The sequence below is a fragment of the Phocoena phocoena genome, chromosome 18, assembly GCF_963924675.1.
Source record: "Phocoena phocoena chromosome 18, mPhoPho1.1, whole genome shotgun sequence".
In the NCBI taxonomy this organism is placed as follows: Eukaryota; Metazoa; Chordata; class Mammalia; order Artiodactyla; family Phocoenidae; genus Phocoena; species Phocoena phocoena.
This window is the reverse complement of record NC_089236.1, coordinates 69,552,802-69,569,798: the sequence shown is the minus strand read 5'-3', so window position 1 is coordinate 69,569,798 and position 16,997 is coordinate 69,552,802. Positions and strand designations below refer to the sequence as shown.

Here is a 16,997-nt window from a genome sequence, read left to right as displayed (position 1 = left end):
GTGTATTAATATAGAAAAGATGTCCAAATAGATTCAGTGAGAAAAACAAGGTGCAAATAAAATACATAAACCTGCTTTCATTTAAAACAAAAATGGGGCTTCTCCGATGGCACAGTGGTTGAGAATCTGCCTGCCAATGCAGGGGACACGGGTTCAATCCCTGGTCTGGGAAGATCCCACGTGCCACGGAGCAACTAAGCTCATGAGCCACGACTACTGAGCCCGCGTGCTGCAACTACTGAAGCCCGTGCGCCTAGAGCCCATGCTCCACAATGAGAGAAGCCACTGAAATGAGAAGCCTGCGCACCACAACAAAGAGTAGCCCCCGCTCACCACAACTAGAGAAAACCCGCACACAGCAATGAAGACCCAACACAGCCAAAAATAAATAAATTTTTAAAAAAATGTATAAATGTGGTTGTGTATGTTAGAATAAGCAGGGAAAAAATGCAGGTGGCAGACAACAAAGCAGTTATTTCTGGAGATTGATTATGTGGGACATATGGATTTTGTTGAAAACTATGTGGGTTTTTTTATAATCAAAAAAATTAAAACAAAATGGCTATTTGTCCAGTCAGGTAAAAAAAGGAATTCATTGTTTTCGTTGGTGCTTCTGTTGCACTGCAAAGTAACATCAACAGATCACATTTCACATTTTAACCCTACCTTAGAAATAAACAATACCCCTTTTAGAAATGTTTTCAGGCCCTGTACATTTTTTAAATGCATATGAATTTATCCGTAACTGTGGAGAAAGTAAAGTTCTAAATGTACAAAATTCTGAGGAGTCATAAAATTTCAAAAAAAAAACAAGCTGAAAAACTTACGCTGTATATTCATAAGGAAGAACAGATTCCACTGAGTCAAGCCTGTTCACAAATAGTTCTATTTCAGCCTGAAAATGAAGAAACACAGAATTAGAATATAAACAACTAGAGACCAAAACTTAGGTCATGCCTAGAATTAAAAAGGAATTTGACTTTTGAAATGAGAAATTTTATGATATCCAACTCACTTTAAAGAATTACTTATAAATCCATTCACTGAGTAGATTTATATGCATTTAAATTACAATAAAATAATTTTCAGTTGCAAATGTCTCCAATAGTTTCTAAATGCTTTAAGTTCTAAAAATTTCTAAAAAATTAAATAAGTATTTAAATTAAATAAGGTATCACTCACTACATCAATATAGATTGTTTTTAAAAATCTGGTTTTCAAATTCAGTATTTCATTCTGCAACACAAAGATAATTTTTATTTTTAAACAGTTTTAAAAAAACATTCTCGGGGCTTCCCTGGTGGCGCAGTGGTTAAGAATCCGCCTGCCAATGCAGGGGACACAGGTTCGAGCCCTGGTCCAGGAAGATCCCACACATCGTGGAGCAACTAAGACTGTGCGCCACAACTACTGAGCCTGCGGTCTAGAGCCCGCAAGCCACAACTACTGAAGCCCGAGTGCCTAGAGCCCGTGCTCCGCAGCAAGAGAAGTCACTGCAATGAGAAGCCTGCACACAGCAACAGAGAGTAGCCCCTGCTCGCCCCAAGTAGAGAAAGCCTGTGCGCAGCAACGAAGACCCAATGCAGCCAAAAATAAATAAATTAATTAAAAAAAAACACAAAGCATTCAAGGAATGCTGTCAACAAGAAAAAGAGAAATGGATGCATCCAAGAAATATTTTGAAAATAAATTTGATAGGACTGATTGGTTTTATGTGAGAGTAAAGATAACACACGCCCTAAGTTTAAAGAAGAGAGATGCTTTAATTTTCTGATTTTGACAAGTAACAAAAGGGACATTGGAAGAGGATTAGGTTTGAGGGGAGAGATCGTGAGTTTGTCTTTAGACATGTTTTGTTTGAAGTGCCTTTGAGATACCTAAGTGTAGAAGGATAAACAGTCATGGCATTCAGAAAAAAAATCTGGAGATATGAATTTGAGACACATCTGCGATTAAATTCAATATGAGACCACTAAACTTTGGCTAAAAGTTTTCAAAAGCTATAACACCTGTGGCTCTTTGAAATGTGAAGTGGTTACAGCCTTTTGGAAAGCAAAATACATGCATTCTTCCACCCAGCAATCCTACTTATGAGAACTTATCTCCTAGGAATAAAATCATGTGTGCACAAGAGATCATGTATAAGAATGTATACTGCAGACTTGTTCATTAAAAGACTAGAAACATATTGTAGTATGCCTGTTGATAGTAAATTAGCTATTAAACACCATGGGACCATTAAAAAAAAAAAAAGAAATGTTGCCAGGTAGGTAAGAAATTTCTAGATCAATTGTACTAGAAACACGATCTCATGCTCTTAAGCAGACAGGAGACAGACAATGACAACACGGTTTAATTCTGGAGGACTGCTTTGATCAATTTGAGAATGCTTAACTACAAAGATAGTAACAGAGAATAAATTCATAAAGACCAAATCAAGTTCAACAGAGGAGAGGGAGAAAAGCTGTATCAACTTCCTAGGAAATATGGGCTAACTCAAAGCCACACCTTCCTACTGAAGCTCCCAGGATTTCTTCAACGTACATTTGAAGTTCCAAAGGAACTTGTACCCAGGTACCCACTCTCCCAATAGGGGCTCATTGCTACTCAATACAGAATTCTTCAGTTGAAAATGTCAGTAAGTAACCTGTGCCCTGAAGTACTTTTGGTACTAACCAAAAACAATTAAATAGGAGCTGTTTACCTGTATTTTACAGGGTTAGATCACTATGGCTGCCTCTGGATTCTGATCTGAGGCTACCTGGAAGAGCATAAAGCCACATTTGCCATTTTGATCTCATTTACTAGTGCTGTCAGCAGTCCTCTATACCTGTTAACACCCCAAAAGTGAGACAAAATGTTCAATGTACAAAAACTAATAATACACTGTCATTTGAAAAACAACAAAACACAGTGGGCAAAAGAAGACCTCTGGGGCCAGTTTGCCTGGGTTCAAATCCCAGCTCTACCCCTTATACTTGGTCAAATTATTTAGCATCTCAGTTTCCTCATGGGTGCTTCAGTTTCTTTATTTGCAAAGTGGGGATAACAGTAACTACCTCACAGAGGTATGAGGATTAAATGAGTTAACATTTATAAAGTATGTCAAACAGTGCCTAATACATGAAGTGCTATGTATTTGTTAAATAAAGGAAACCAAATAAATTTAATGCTATTCAGAATAGGGAATGCCTAAACTACACTGCTCATCCACTAAAATGCCCATCCAATATTCATGATATACAATGGAAGACATTGTACACGGTACTGAAAACACACATAAAACCCCTAAAACCGTACTGAAATAAAATGACAACTCAATGGTAACACTGTCTCAAACACACAAAAAAGTTTGTGTCTCCTTGTACAAAATATTGAAGACTATACCACTGGTCTTTCTGGCTAAGAAGATAATGGGACATGATATTTAAGTTTCCAGAATGCTTGAGTAATTATCACAAACTTATATAACTGTTGTGAAGGCAAAATTCCCCGTTGATAGCTTACTCTGCCAAAATAATTTTCACTAATTATAAGGGGTCAACACTGCTATGAAGATATACCAGAATCCAAGCGCTCTATTTAATGTATCTTTTTTTTTTTTTTTTTTGCGGTACGTGGGCCTCTCACTGTGGGGCCTCTCCTGTTGCGGAGCACAGGCTCCGGATGCGCAGGCTCAGCGGCCATGGCTCACGGGCCCAGCAGCTCTGCGGCATGTGGGATCCTCCCGGACCAGGGCACGAACCCGTGTCCCCTGCATCAGCAGGCAGACTCTCAACCACTGTGCCACCATGGAAGCCCTATTTAATGTATCTTAATGAAGACTGAAAGTTCCTAAAAAGCTAATCCAGTTCACATCTTTAGATTTCTTTCTAGGGAGGAATGCACCTATTATACTCTACACAACTTTCTATGTTTTGAGTCTCAAAATCCACAGATCCACATTTTCACCACATAAGCCAACTCCCTTGTGCCACAATTAAGCATATTCCTTACTCTCAGTACAAAGAGATTAAGAACACAGACTCTGAAGCTAGGCTGCCTGGGTTTAAATCCTGGCTCTGACGTTTACTAGCTGTGTGATCTTGGGGAAGTTTCTTCACTTCCCTGTGCCTTGGTTTTCTCATTTGTAGAATGGAGGTAATAATAATCCCTGTTGCAACTGGTTTTTGAGAAGACTCGAGAACAGTGCCTGTCACAAAGTACTATGTAAGTATTTACTATTATGCAGCAATGTCCAGTAGAACTTCAAGCAATGAAAATACTCTATCTGCTCTGTCAAATACAGTAGCCACTAGCCACACGGGGCCATTAGTCACTTGAAACGTGGTCAGTGTGGCTGAAGATCTGAATTTAATTTTTTATTTAATTTTACATTTAAAAAGTCACAGGAGGACTTCCCTGGTGGCGCAGTGGTTAAGAATCCGCCTGCCAATGCAGGGGACACGGGTTCGAGCCCTGCTCCGGGAAGATCCCACTTGCCACGGAGCAACTAAGCCCGTGTGCCAAAACTACTGAGCAGCCCACGAGCCACAACTACTGAAGCCTGCAAGCCTAGAGCCTGTGGTCTGCAACAAGGGAAGCCACCGCAGTGAGAAGCCCACACACCACAAGGAAGAGTAGCCCCTGCTCACCATAACCAAAGAAAGCTCACACGCAGCAACGAAGACCCAATGCAGCCAAAAATAAATAAATAAAATAAATAAATTTATTAAAAAAAAATAGTCACAGGCGTCTAATGGCTTCTATATGGGACAGCCCAGTAATGGAAAAGAATAAAATGCTGCTTAGTACCCTTCATAAACCCTCTTCATATACTTAATACTTTACTCTAGTCATTGCAATCTTCCCTTTACTTGGAAAAATAACTCGAATGTTAGTCTATCCCAGAGGTTGGCAAATTTTTTTCTTAAAGGGCCAGAGAGTAAATATTTTAGGCTTTGCTGGACAAGCAGTCTCTGCCGTTGTAGTACAAAAGCAGCCACAAACATTACATAAGTGAATGAGCCCAGCTGTAGCCCAATAAAGCTATTTATGGGGATTGAAATTTGATTTTCATGTAATTTTCACTCATCCCTAAATATTCTTCTTCTTCTAATTTTTTTCTAATCACTTAAAAATGTAAACACAGTTCTTAGATTGAGGACCCTACAAAACAGACAGCAAGCTGGACTGGACTCCTAGTTCATCCTTGAGCTCTGTTTACTAGGTATTTTTCAATGTTCTTTAAATTCATATCTTAGGAAACCCAAAACAGGGCAAAAGGTTCAGAGATTTGATGCCATTTAAAAAACATTTTTAGGACACTGTTGAAGAGCATATAAATTTAGGGTAAAAGTTTCTTCCATTTCTACCCAATGGATGAGGCAAGAATTTTTGCTTAGCCTATGATGTTCTCTCTGAAGTTTCATGGTACATCTCTTAGCTATAGGATTGTAAGATTGAAGGAAAACCGTATTCTCATTTTCTGACTTCTCTCATCTCTCCTTTGAGTCTTAATCTTTCAAAACGGAAAGGTCTTAATCTTTTGAATCATCTATCTCCTTGATCATGCCAGCTGCTTTTCTCGGGACCTTGCCCTACTCTCACATCTTTCTTAAAAGGTATAGCACTGAGAATTACAGGCAGAATTCAAGGTATAGACATCAAAGCTTCATATATGTATAGAATGACATTGTTACTTTTCATTAGCCTTTTTGGCCAAAAGCATAAATTCTTCAATGACACTCTTCATCTCTTTCCAATGTTCTGTAACTGACAGTTTAAAGTTCATCACCTCAAATATATAATTGTTAACTTTTTCTTCAAATATACTTTAACTTGTCCATGACCAAATTAATTTACTACCTTTTGTTCTCTCATATAACTTTAAGAGAGCTTCTGGAAGTATATTCCCAGTGGCTTTATATTATGTTGATACAAGAGTTTAATACTACTAGCTAATTAAAACATTTCACATTCATTCTTTTTGCTAAATTTAAGATCCAAATTAGCCTCAGGGACTTCTGGAAGTCTGTCTCCATTTTTACTATTCCCCATGGTTTATTCCCTACCTCCGCTCGCCCTTAAGCTAACCCACACCACTTGAAATTCCAATTTAACCTTTTTAAAAAACAATCTTGTCAAAACTTTAGACATCAAATTCACTGGCTCCCTCTAAGTCTACTTTAAGTCTCTGAAGCAAACTCTAGAAGCCAGGAAAATTTCTCTTTTAGACACCATGCTAGTCTTCTGATTATATAATTTAGTATCATTTAAACTGATTATCACCACACTTATTCCATTTCAGTCTATAGCCCAAAGACCCACACACCCTCCCTCCCTATTTTCTTATTTGTACATTATTAGTTTTTATCCTTCTCACACTTGGCATTTTGTCTACTATCAACTCCCCATTAAATTTACCGTATCTATCAACTTTTCCTGATCTGGTGAAGTAGCTTCAAATTCTACTCCTAGTAACAAAAATGTTAACGTCACCGAAGAAGCATGTTTCAGCCTTCCTGTGTGATTTATAAGGATGTCTACAATTATCAAGGTCTGTCCACAAAATTTTCCAAAATATTGACAGCAAAATTCAAAAACAATTCTTCTCACATATCTTTGACCTAAAAACAAAACTAATTTTAACACACACAGCATATAAACAGAGAACACAATTTCAGTTTGGAGGGAGAACAGAGTCAGACTGCTGGGTTCATTTCAAATCCTAGGTCTATTGCTAATAAATATGTGCTTATGGGCAAGTAATTTTGAATGTGAGGAATAAATGATGTAATAAACAGAAATGATATAGAAGCTGGTTTATAGTTGGCACACAATAACTATAAGTTAAATGTTTAACTATAAGCTAGATAAAGATAGCTATTATTACCTATTATTTTAGAGAAGCTGGACCTTCCTCAATCCAAATATGTATTAGTATAAGGATAACCTTGAGGGTTTCTGTGAGAGGCCCTCCTTCCTCCCTCCCATTAAAGGACACTAAGGACAGTGGCTTCTGATCTACTGTTTATGCCTCTTCATTACTCCCTTCTTGGCTATCAGTCTAGGGAAGGGGAAGACAATAATCATCAAGCACAATTCTCATAGTAACCTTATGAGCTAGGGATTACTTGCTCTACTTTAAGACAAATAAGTTCAAAAACTGGACTGCTGGCTCAAAAAAGTGAGTAAACTCAACTGCTGCTACCACTTTTAATTTTTGCTGCTCTCAGTCCTCCACTTTTCTTCCTTCTAGTCTCTTCTGACACTTTTCCACACTTACTTTTACAGGAAAGTTGGTCCATCATAGAAATCACCACTAAATTGTGGACCTTTTTCTGTCGCTTGGTGAACTAATCAAAACACACCTTGGATATTCAGTTCATTTTGGCTATTTCTGTAGCACTTTCATTCATTCTTCCTTTTTTAAACTGTGCGAATTTGAAATTTTAATATTTATCTCATTTAAAACATGCTAAGAATTGTAAATTTAAACTGATAAATTCAACACAGAATAGAACAATTTACAACGTATTTGTAAATATGCTACATCTACAACACTCTATTTTAAATATTGACCCTTATAGTGAAAGAGGAAAATTTCAAAAATATTATAAGTATTATAAGAATAATATTACGAGATCCTCGTAATATGACAGTAGGACAAATGTTAAAAACAAGAAAGAAGAAAGGAAATGAGACCGCTAGTGAGTTTATGTGGTTTCATGAAGGGCAAAAGTATGTTACAAACATGACATTCGTCCCTAAAAAATATAAATATACACACAGATAAAACAAACAGAAGAAAACATAAACAACTGTTGGCTCTAAGGGTCTAGGTGGATATACAGGTGATCATTATACTATTCTTTCAACTTTTTTGAATTTTGAAAATTGTCACAATTAAAAGTTGGAAAAAGAAAAGGCTTTAAAGATGAGAGCAGACTTTAGTCATATTATGAAGTGACAGAAGCCAAATCAAAGCAATAAGAAATAAAGAGTAAAGTTTAGTGTGGGAAGATGTTAGAAGCAGGAAAGATGACTTCAAAAGAAGTAATAAATAGGGGGAAATAGAATTTGCAATATATGTGAAAACCCAGGAAGATTCACAACAAAAAACCCTGAAAAACCATGGGAAATTCATTCAATCAACACATTTATTCAAAGCCCATAATGTCCTGTACTAGAAACCGTGAATGCCATAATAATATAAAACCCATGAATGGCTGCCTTTCAAAGAATTTATAATCCAGATGCAGAGATAGGGCACACATTCAAGGAAGTAAAAGAGAAAAGTGGCAAAGCTATTTATGTGTTCCTAGGGTAGCTAGTGGGATTTAGTTTTCTTATTAAAATAGCAATCGCTGTAAGAGAGCAATATTTGATTAACTTTAAGGTCATTTTCCATTCTAAACATCTTTATTCCCCATCCAAGAGTTAATTACGTGCATCTCCTTCTGGAGATAGCCAACTCCAAGATATCACTTACATGACTCAAAAGAGCCTTAAAGGTTACTTTCTTCACATTGCCACTTTCAACTGTCCCAAAATGAGTTATTACAAGCATGAAAAGTTGTGACATTAACCATTTTAAGAAAGGTACAGATTAATCCTAAAGCAAGACTGTAAATTCTAAAGCAAGACATAGACAAAACAAGAATGATTACAATACCACCCTAAGAAATCTTTTATGGAAATGCTTTTAATTAATTTAGAGTTCTATCATCTCCCTTCTAAATCCTTCTCCTCCCAAATGTACAATTTTATTTCTAGTCCCCAACTGCCCATTCTACTTCTGATCCCAACTTTGGTCACAACTACACCCTATTTTATTACTTCAAAGCATGCCATGCTATAGTACTGCATTTCCCCCCATTTCCTTGTTCCTTTGTTTTGATTCTGCTTTTACAACTGCCATCATGTATGTCCCAACCGACACGTACAACTGTTTTTCAAGGTAGAAAGAAATCTCAGTGAAGAAATGTGACTTTGTACAAGGATCAAAGCAAGTGACTAGTCACAAAAGTGTCTGAGATACCAAGGTACAGCCACAGAAAAGGAAAACTATGGAAGCTTCCATTACTTTAATATTGGAGAAGCCCACAGTGGGAAAAAGTCCAAAGAAGGAAAACCTTAGCTCAGATATAATTTTAAAATCCCAACAGAAATGCTGGAACTCACAAATGGATGTTCATGAGCTTTGAGTTACCTGACCAACAATGCCCAGAAGCTGATCTCCTAGATATTAAGGTTCTTCCTCCATCTCCCATCAAAAAATAAAATTTCAACTTTAAACTGTATCAAAGAAAGGAATAAACATAAAATGTGACTGGTTAAAAACTGATGACATAGGTAAAGAGCTTTTTGTTGTAACTGCAATAACTGTGCAAGTCCAGGATTACAAGCAGCCCAGGATCTGCAGGGCAGGGCAGAAGAGGTACGGCGCTCAGCCTAGAAGATCCAGGAGTACCCCAATGTGGTGAAGAGCCTAGACTTCGGACTCAGACACTCCTGGAGTTGCATCTTAGCTTCGCTACTTATGAGGTATGTTTGCTTGAGAGGGTACTGCATCCTACCCAGCTTCAGTTTCCCCATCTAAAAACCACAGGATTGTTTGGAGGATTAACTAAGATTAATATATAACTGGCACACATAAAGTACACAAATTGTAGTTTCTATCACTGTTATTAGCAAAGGGCACTAAATAGGTATGAAAGGTGAGAGTAAGAAGAACAAAGAAAAATATATTTCACAAATTTCTTACAAAGCCTTTCATCAACACTTGGTTAATTTTCATGGCAACAGCCAATGGCCTTGTAGAGTGCATATATTTAGGTAGCTACGATTAACTACAGTACAACATTTACTACGAGGACACTGCAATAGAAAATTGCAAGGAAGAATAGAAGTAGGGGTTTGGGGAACTGGGCTCTAAGGCTGACTGAGCTCAGACCAGTTTCTAGAACTTAGATGTGTCTGAATGTGGAGCACCTGTCTGTGGTTTTGTTTCAGATGTTCAAGAACACACCTCTTGAAAAGGGCTTCCCTTTGTAGAGAGCAGTAGGACAGTATTTTATCTGTATCAACAACGCTTGCTTTCCTAATCCTAGCTCTCACATCCACTATAATGAACGATCACAGTTTTAAAATAGTTTTATTCGAAAATTTAATTTCTGAACGCAAACCTTCTAACTCAGTTCCATGTACTTTTTCACAGGAACAAAGAACAATCGTTGGAATGTGAATTTATCCGAAGTCATTCTTTCCAATGCCAGATTTCATACCTGAAACAATATCAGTAACCCTCACACACTGATTACTTTCCAGTAGCTAAGAATCAATGCTCTTCTTCCAGAAAAAAACGATGGGGCTTCCCTGGTGGCACAGTGGTTGAGAGTCTGCCTGGCCACAACAGTGAGAGGCCCACGTACCACAAAAAAAAAAAAACAAAAAAACTATGAAAACATGAAACTAAATATCAATAAATATATACCAATTATATTGTTAGGTACACATGTAAGTTATATTTTTTCTTTAAATATTTCAAAATCTTCAAAATCTCTATGGTCAAGTTAAAACAGGTAAATAATACATTCATTCTTGTCTTTGTTCAGAGCAACATTTAGAACTGTTTTCTTAAATTTGACTAATTCCATATTTATAGGCAACTGCTCCCAAAATAACAGACACAGAATTTGTTAAAAGCTTCTAAAAGTAACTACTGATGAAGGAAATTTAAAAGTGTGATTCTGATTTTCTTTTTTATAAAAAAGTTGTTAAACTAATCCATTTAAACTTTTTTTTTTTTTTAAACACCAGGGGGGTATATTTGGTCATTTTCCTTACTGGACAGGAAAGAAAATCTTACTCTTTCATCTAAGAACATGATCTGTCCATGTACACACATCATCAAACAGTAAAAAACTGGCAAATGTTTTCTAGAGTTAGTTGTTCATGTTGACAAGCCATTAAATAATTGCTTGAAAGTTAAAAGCAGCAAGGGTGAACTGCTCACTAATCTTCAGTTATCAGCCATTAGAATGCCACTTAGCACACTTAAGACTCAATCTAAAGGTAACTTCACATTTAGCTATTCACTTCTGACCAAGGCTTACTCTACTTACTGCAGTCAACATTTTATCCCCTGAGCTTAAGAAACTAAAATGCTAGCAGAAAGAAATACCATGGTTCAATTCTTTAATACTGTGGTTTGAAAAACTAACAAAATAAGACAAATAAGAGAATTGAAAGATAGAGAAACCTCAAAAGCAATGCAGCATTAAAAAATGTTTAGGTACCATCACATAGCTATTAAATTGATAAATAAAAACTATAAAATACTGTGAAGACACATGGAATCATTCAGCTAATGGCATTGTAAATCAAACCTACCTTTCTTCAAAGAAACCTGGTGATATTAAATAGAGCTATAAAATTGCTTCTTGCCTTTGACTTAGTAATTTGTAAATATGCAATGAATTCCTGCTAAATACATTCTAGCAAAGTTATTTACAATACAGAAAAATCGGGACCAATCTAAATGCCCTACAAGCAAGAAACAGCTCAGCAAACCATAGTATTGTAATACTACAATGAAATACTGTATAGCCAATGAAAATGTGCACTATGTTGATATTCAAATGTACCTGTAATGACAGCAAGCTAAAAAAAAAAAGGCACAGAACACAGTCACACTGTTTATTAAGGCTAATGAAGATCATAAATCAGAAGTTAAAGGAATATGAATCTGACTGTATGTTCACTGGACTACTGTTTCTATGCCAGTAAATTGAACATAAAATAATTTTGAGAGGAGAAAATGACCAAATCCTCAGGGTTCTTTTGATTGTCTCTCAATATACATGGTGAGCTAAATACAGGACATGGACTTCACAGGATATGTAAAGACTATACTCCATAAATTACACTTATGCTGAAAATAAACTTGGCTCATCTTTACACTTATGAATATTATATAATATTGCAACAATGATAAATATTGTACTTTCTCTCCAGAAAAGGCAAAATATCTTTCAAGGGGAATATATAGTAAGCAAATATGATTATTTCTATCTTACAGATGGAAAAACTGATAGAAATAGTATCAATGACCTACCCAATTCATCAAACTCCTGATTCCCTAACATAAAAGCATCTCTGGAAATAATTATTCCCATTTCACAACTCCCACTTCCAATTTTTAAAATAAGTCCTTTCAACTTTTCTGACAGTGTAGACAAGACTGTTTTCCTTAACAAATATGGAATGGATGAGAAAAAAAAATTAATACCCTGATTGAAGTAATGAAAATTTAAACTGTTTTTCTCCTTTGAGAAGCAAAGAGAAGAAGTATTAAAGTGTACTTCAAATTCCCTACACCAGTTAGTCAAATTCTAGAGGAAAACTGCTAAAAGTGCCTCTTTCTACTGGTCTAAGATCTGTTTCCACTGACCAAGATGTGAAAGCAGCTGGCAACAAAGATGAAATCCAAACACTTCAGAAAAATGATCTGTCTTGCCTGTTTTATCCCTATACTTGTAAAAACTAAAAATCCAAAAGGACTCCCTGAAATTAATCAAAAGTTAACTAAAAGGTAACTACCTAAAGAAGGACCTGTTGAGGAAACAAAATTATCTAACTAGCAGACCACCTGTAAATTTCACTCATACTCATGTCTGAAGTCCATCTCAAATGTCACTTCCTCTCTGTAGCTTTCCCTGAAGACCCCAATCCGCAGATGTTTCCTCATTTGGGTTTTAGTGCACTTTGGACAGCCATCTTTTATAACATATCACATTTTGATAATCTGTCATAAGCTTATGATCTTTGAGGTTCCTAGGAGACGGGAATATCTTTTTTGTGTCTAAGGCACTAGTTAGACAATATACGATTGCTGTTAAATTTAAATTTAAAGACCAAATACTCTGTGTGCTTGTGAGACTAGCTCTCTCTTCCACTTGGAAGCACTATTTTCTTTCAGTCAGAACTCTCAAAGAGCGAAAATTTCTTGCACTGCAAGGTACGAGTTACAGTATTCAAGCACTAACTGTTGATGTGAGTACACCTGAAAGATCCTTAGACATTTTTAGAGATCCAAGTTTTTAAACAGAAACTGTAAAATGCCATGAAAAGTTTAATAGCTTCTTTAGTGCCCTAAAATAAGCTCAAAATTGACAACTATTGTAAAGCTAGCAGTAATAAAATAAACACCAGCTTAAAAAAACCAAGCTTAGTAAATAAACCTACTTATAGATTGTAAAAGTTTGCTGAACGATTATCCGAACTGTTAAAAGTATTAACGGTTTCAAAGAGTTCCTTGCACCCCAAAGGGTAAGTTTTAGCAACCTAAAATAACTGTGTATGTATACTTTCCTGCCCTCTACCTAATAACCTAAAAGCAGGTTACTCTACCTACGTCTCTTTTACTAGTGGTTAAACTGAAAACCTTGAGTTTAAGGTGGTAAGAGATCAAAGTTTTCAAGAAACTAGGAAGAAAACGCCGGTTTCTCCTCTTGTCTGCTCCTTTTAAGTGTTTAAAACAATCTCGGAGAAACTAGTGGGATCTGACCTATTTTTTGCACATTAAATTTTTTTTTTTTACACTTAAACGGTAGACATTAACTGTCTCAACCATCACAGCAACTCCTTATTAATGCAGTTTACGCGGTTCTGGGTGTTAAATCGACAAACAAGGAAGCGACTGCTAACCGTGAGGTAAAAACACCTAAGTCCTAGAAAGAACAAGTCCTCATAACCAACCAGGGTTCCAGAAAAGTAGAAAACGGGAAGCAATGAAATTACAAGTTACTGGAAGACCTGGCCGTCCCCTTCCTTGGAGGCGGGACACGGGGCTGTGAGCGGACACTCGCCCGTGGAACGCTCGCTGACCTGCACGCCTCCAACGCCAAGCGAGCGCCGTACACACACAGTTCCTGTTCCGGGAAAACTGAACCCACCTGCTCGTGCTACCTGGCCCGCCGAGTCCGCCAGAATCTACCGCGGTACGGAGGCCGTTCCAGAGCCTGCGCCCCACAGCGCGGCCAACCCCAAGCGCTTCTGGGGACACCCGACCGCACCCACTGCTACGCCCCCTTCCCCTGAGAGGCCGGCTCCCCCCCGGCAGAGGGAGGCTTCCTCTTCCGACTGTGCACCGGGGGGTCCGCCAGGCCGCACCCACCTTGCACTCGTCGCTCTTTTTTTCTTCCTCGCAGAAGTTGACGGGCGCCAGGCCGGGCAAGTAGAAGGCTGCGCTCCGACGCGGGCCCGGGGCCGCCCCCAGCAGGAGCAGCGACAGCAGCAACTGCCACCGAGGTGGAGACGACGCCGGCAGCCTCGCGCTCATAACGGCTGTTTCGGGGGAAGGGCAGCAGAGCCGCGGGGGGTGAAGAGGGAAGGAGGGACGGGGAGGCTCGGCGACGACTACCAGTCCGCCGGAGCTGAGGCAGGCCGGCCCCGCGACGGATAGTTCCGGTTGCGGTAGGAGACACCACGGGTTCCGCAACAGACTCCGAAACGGACCTGGACGGAGCATGCGCAGCGCCGCCTGCACATGCTCAGTGAGAGCGGCTGCAAGCGCCCCGAGGAGTTTCCGGGAGGGAGAGTGGAGGAAATCCACTTGCCAGGTTTTCAGCGGGTCGGCTGGGGTGTTTGCCGCGGGAGAGGGTCCAGCTATCCCGTTCCTGTTCCAAATTCCGATCTAGAGCCCCCTTGGGGCGTCGTGGAGCGTCTCACTTGCCCAGCGCCCCGTGCTTGCTGCCTTGCCCGGGTTTTCCACGGTTTCCTCACTACAGTGCCCAAGGCACACCAGCCCCTATTACAGAGGTGGTGCTCCAAAAAGTACTTGCTGATGAAGGCTGAGTTGGTGGAGGGAAGGAGAAGTTGGGGAGACGGTTGGGTGCAGGATAAGGAAACCAATGGGGAGGAACTAGCCACAAATCTTCAAATAGCTACTCAGGTGTGTGCACGGACAGGTTCCCAGCATTGGATGCGGTGGCTCATTCTTGCGTGGGACAGTGATTGTTTGCATAGACTAAACAAGATCTCTTTAAAGAGGTGAGTGGAAATGAGGTGAGGGGAAAAATGGGAGTAGACAAATAGGAGAAGGGAGTTACTGACATTTCTTTGCAAAGGAAGACAGGAGCACACCTGAGAGCCCAGTGAGAAATGTAGTTCCAGCAAAATAGAAATCTGGTATGATCATCCTTGGGCAAGTTTCTGTCACTTTTCCTATTGAAGTGATGCGATGTCCGTTTGTATATGCACAGACGTACTTGTGTGTGTTTGTGTGGTGCATTTTGAGTATTTTTCAAGGAGAAACTTGCTTTTCGTGACAAAGGAAAACACAACGTAAAAGATGTGAGTTAAATTTTATTCTGGGACTCTACTGAGGACCATAGCACAGGAGACCGCCTCTCAGATAGCTCTGAGGAACTGTTCTGAAGAGGTAAGGGAGGAGCCAGGGTATATAGGAGTTTTTTGGCTGGAAAAAAACAGGTAGGCCAACATCAAAAGGTTACTGCTAAACACAGAGAACAGACATCTCAAAGGTTTTAGTGCTTTTGTATGTATGAGAAGATGCAAGAATCTGAGTTCACTGAAATTATTCCTTAGATATGTATCTTTATCCAGGGCCAGTATATAAAGCACAGAACATTCCTGTTTTTTCCAACATCCTGAATTCCCCTCAGGGTGCACTGTTGGTGCACGACTGCAGTAGCGAATAGCTTGATCCTTGTAGAACTGGACTGGTGGGCAACAGTCTTTACAAAGTCAATTCCTCTGAGCTTTAGAGTTCAATCGAATCTGCAGAGAGGACACCAACTTAGAGTACATAAGCAAGGAATCATAACCCAGAACTACCTCCCGCTCAGAATTCAAGAATTGGCAAGTCAGGACTTCCTTGGTGGTGCAGTGGTTAAGAATCCGCTTGCCAGTGCATGGGACACGGGCGTCAATCCCTGGTCCGGGAAGATCCCACATGCCGCAGAGCAACTAAGCCGGAGCACCACAACTACTGAGCCTGTGCTCTAGAGCCCGTGCGCCACAACTACTGAAGCCCGCTAGCCTAGAGCCTGTGCTCAGCCACAAGAGAAGCCACCACAATGAGAAGCCTGTGCGCTGCAACGAAGACTAGCCCCCGCTCGCCACAACTAGAGAAAGCCCGCGTGCAGCAACGAAGACCCAATGCAGCCAAAAATAAATAAATAAATATAATAAATAAATAAAACTAAACTTTCATAAAGTTATTTTAAAAAAAAGAATTGGCAAGTTTGCTAAGTGGACAATTCAGAAAAATGTGGAGACCCGTGCAATCCTATCTAAATTCTTGTGGGGATGTGCACATTTCCCCCCTGGAAAGTTTATAACATTTATTAAGTTTTCAAAGGAATCTATGACCCTGCAAAAAAAAGGCTAAGACCCACTGTTCTATACTGTGGCGTAACCAGAACAATGAAGGAATTCCTCCTTGCAAAGGTAGTTTGCACTATGAACTCCAGCTTTGGAACACTACTATCTAGTTATGTGGGCCTTGAGCAAGTTAATACACCAAGTCCCAGATAATAGGGGAGAACTGGAAGTAGAGAGAAAAGGATGTCCATCTTCTTTAGTTTGTTGTGAAGTTTAAGGGTGTGTGGGGGGGGGATGTACATTAAGTGCTGGGCAGAGGAAAGGCAGACATTTTTATAACCCAAACGGGGGTGAGGGTGGGTAGGCAGGTGAGGGGGGCCTGAGCAGTGGGATCGTGTCTAGGTCACTTCTCCCTCGAGCAAATCAACTAGCATATTTGTTGAACTTACTTGGGCCAGGGAAAAGAATTTATAATATGCCTATACTTGAAGTCATAGAGATTTCCAACATAGTAAGAGGAAGCAATGTTCTCTCCATTTAGAAAGGAAAGGGGCAAGACAACATTTTTTGTTCGCTATCTTCTAGTTACCTGGTGCCACTAAATACTTATCTTCAATATCTCACCGATCCCATCCCAACCTTTTCCTCCTCCAGTGTTCCACAAA

The 16,997-nt window shown here is 39.2% G+C and overlaps 1 protein-coding gene across 1 annotated transcript in view; it reads right to left on the bottom strand.

Annotated features, from left to right (window-relative positions):
- The window catches only part of TM9SF2 (transmembrane 9 superfamily member 2), a 57,445-nt gene extending 42,991 nt beyond the window's left edge, over positions 1-14,454 (bottom strand). The window contains exons 1-2 of the mRNA XM_065895903.1: positions 14,162-14,454; positions 828-895 (exon numbers count right to left, since the gene is read on the bottom strand). Coding sequence (XP_065751975.1) covers positions 828-895; positions 14,162-14,326 — 233 coding nt within the window. The 5' untranslated portion in view covers positions 14,327-14,454. The remainder of the gene's footprint in view (positions 1-827; positions 896-14,161) is intronic.
- Between the last annotated feature and the right edge of the window lie 2,543 nt (positions 14,455-16,997).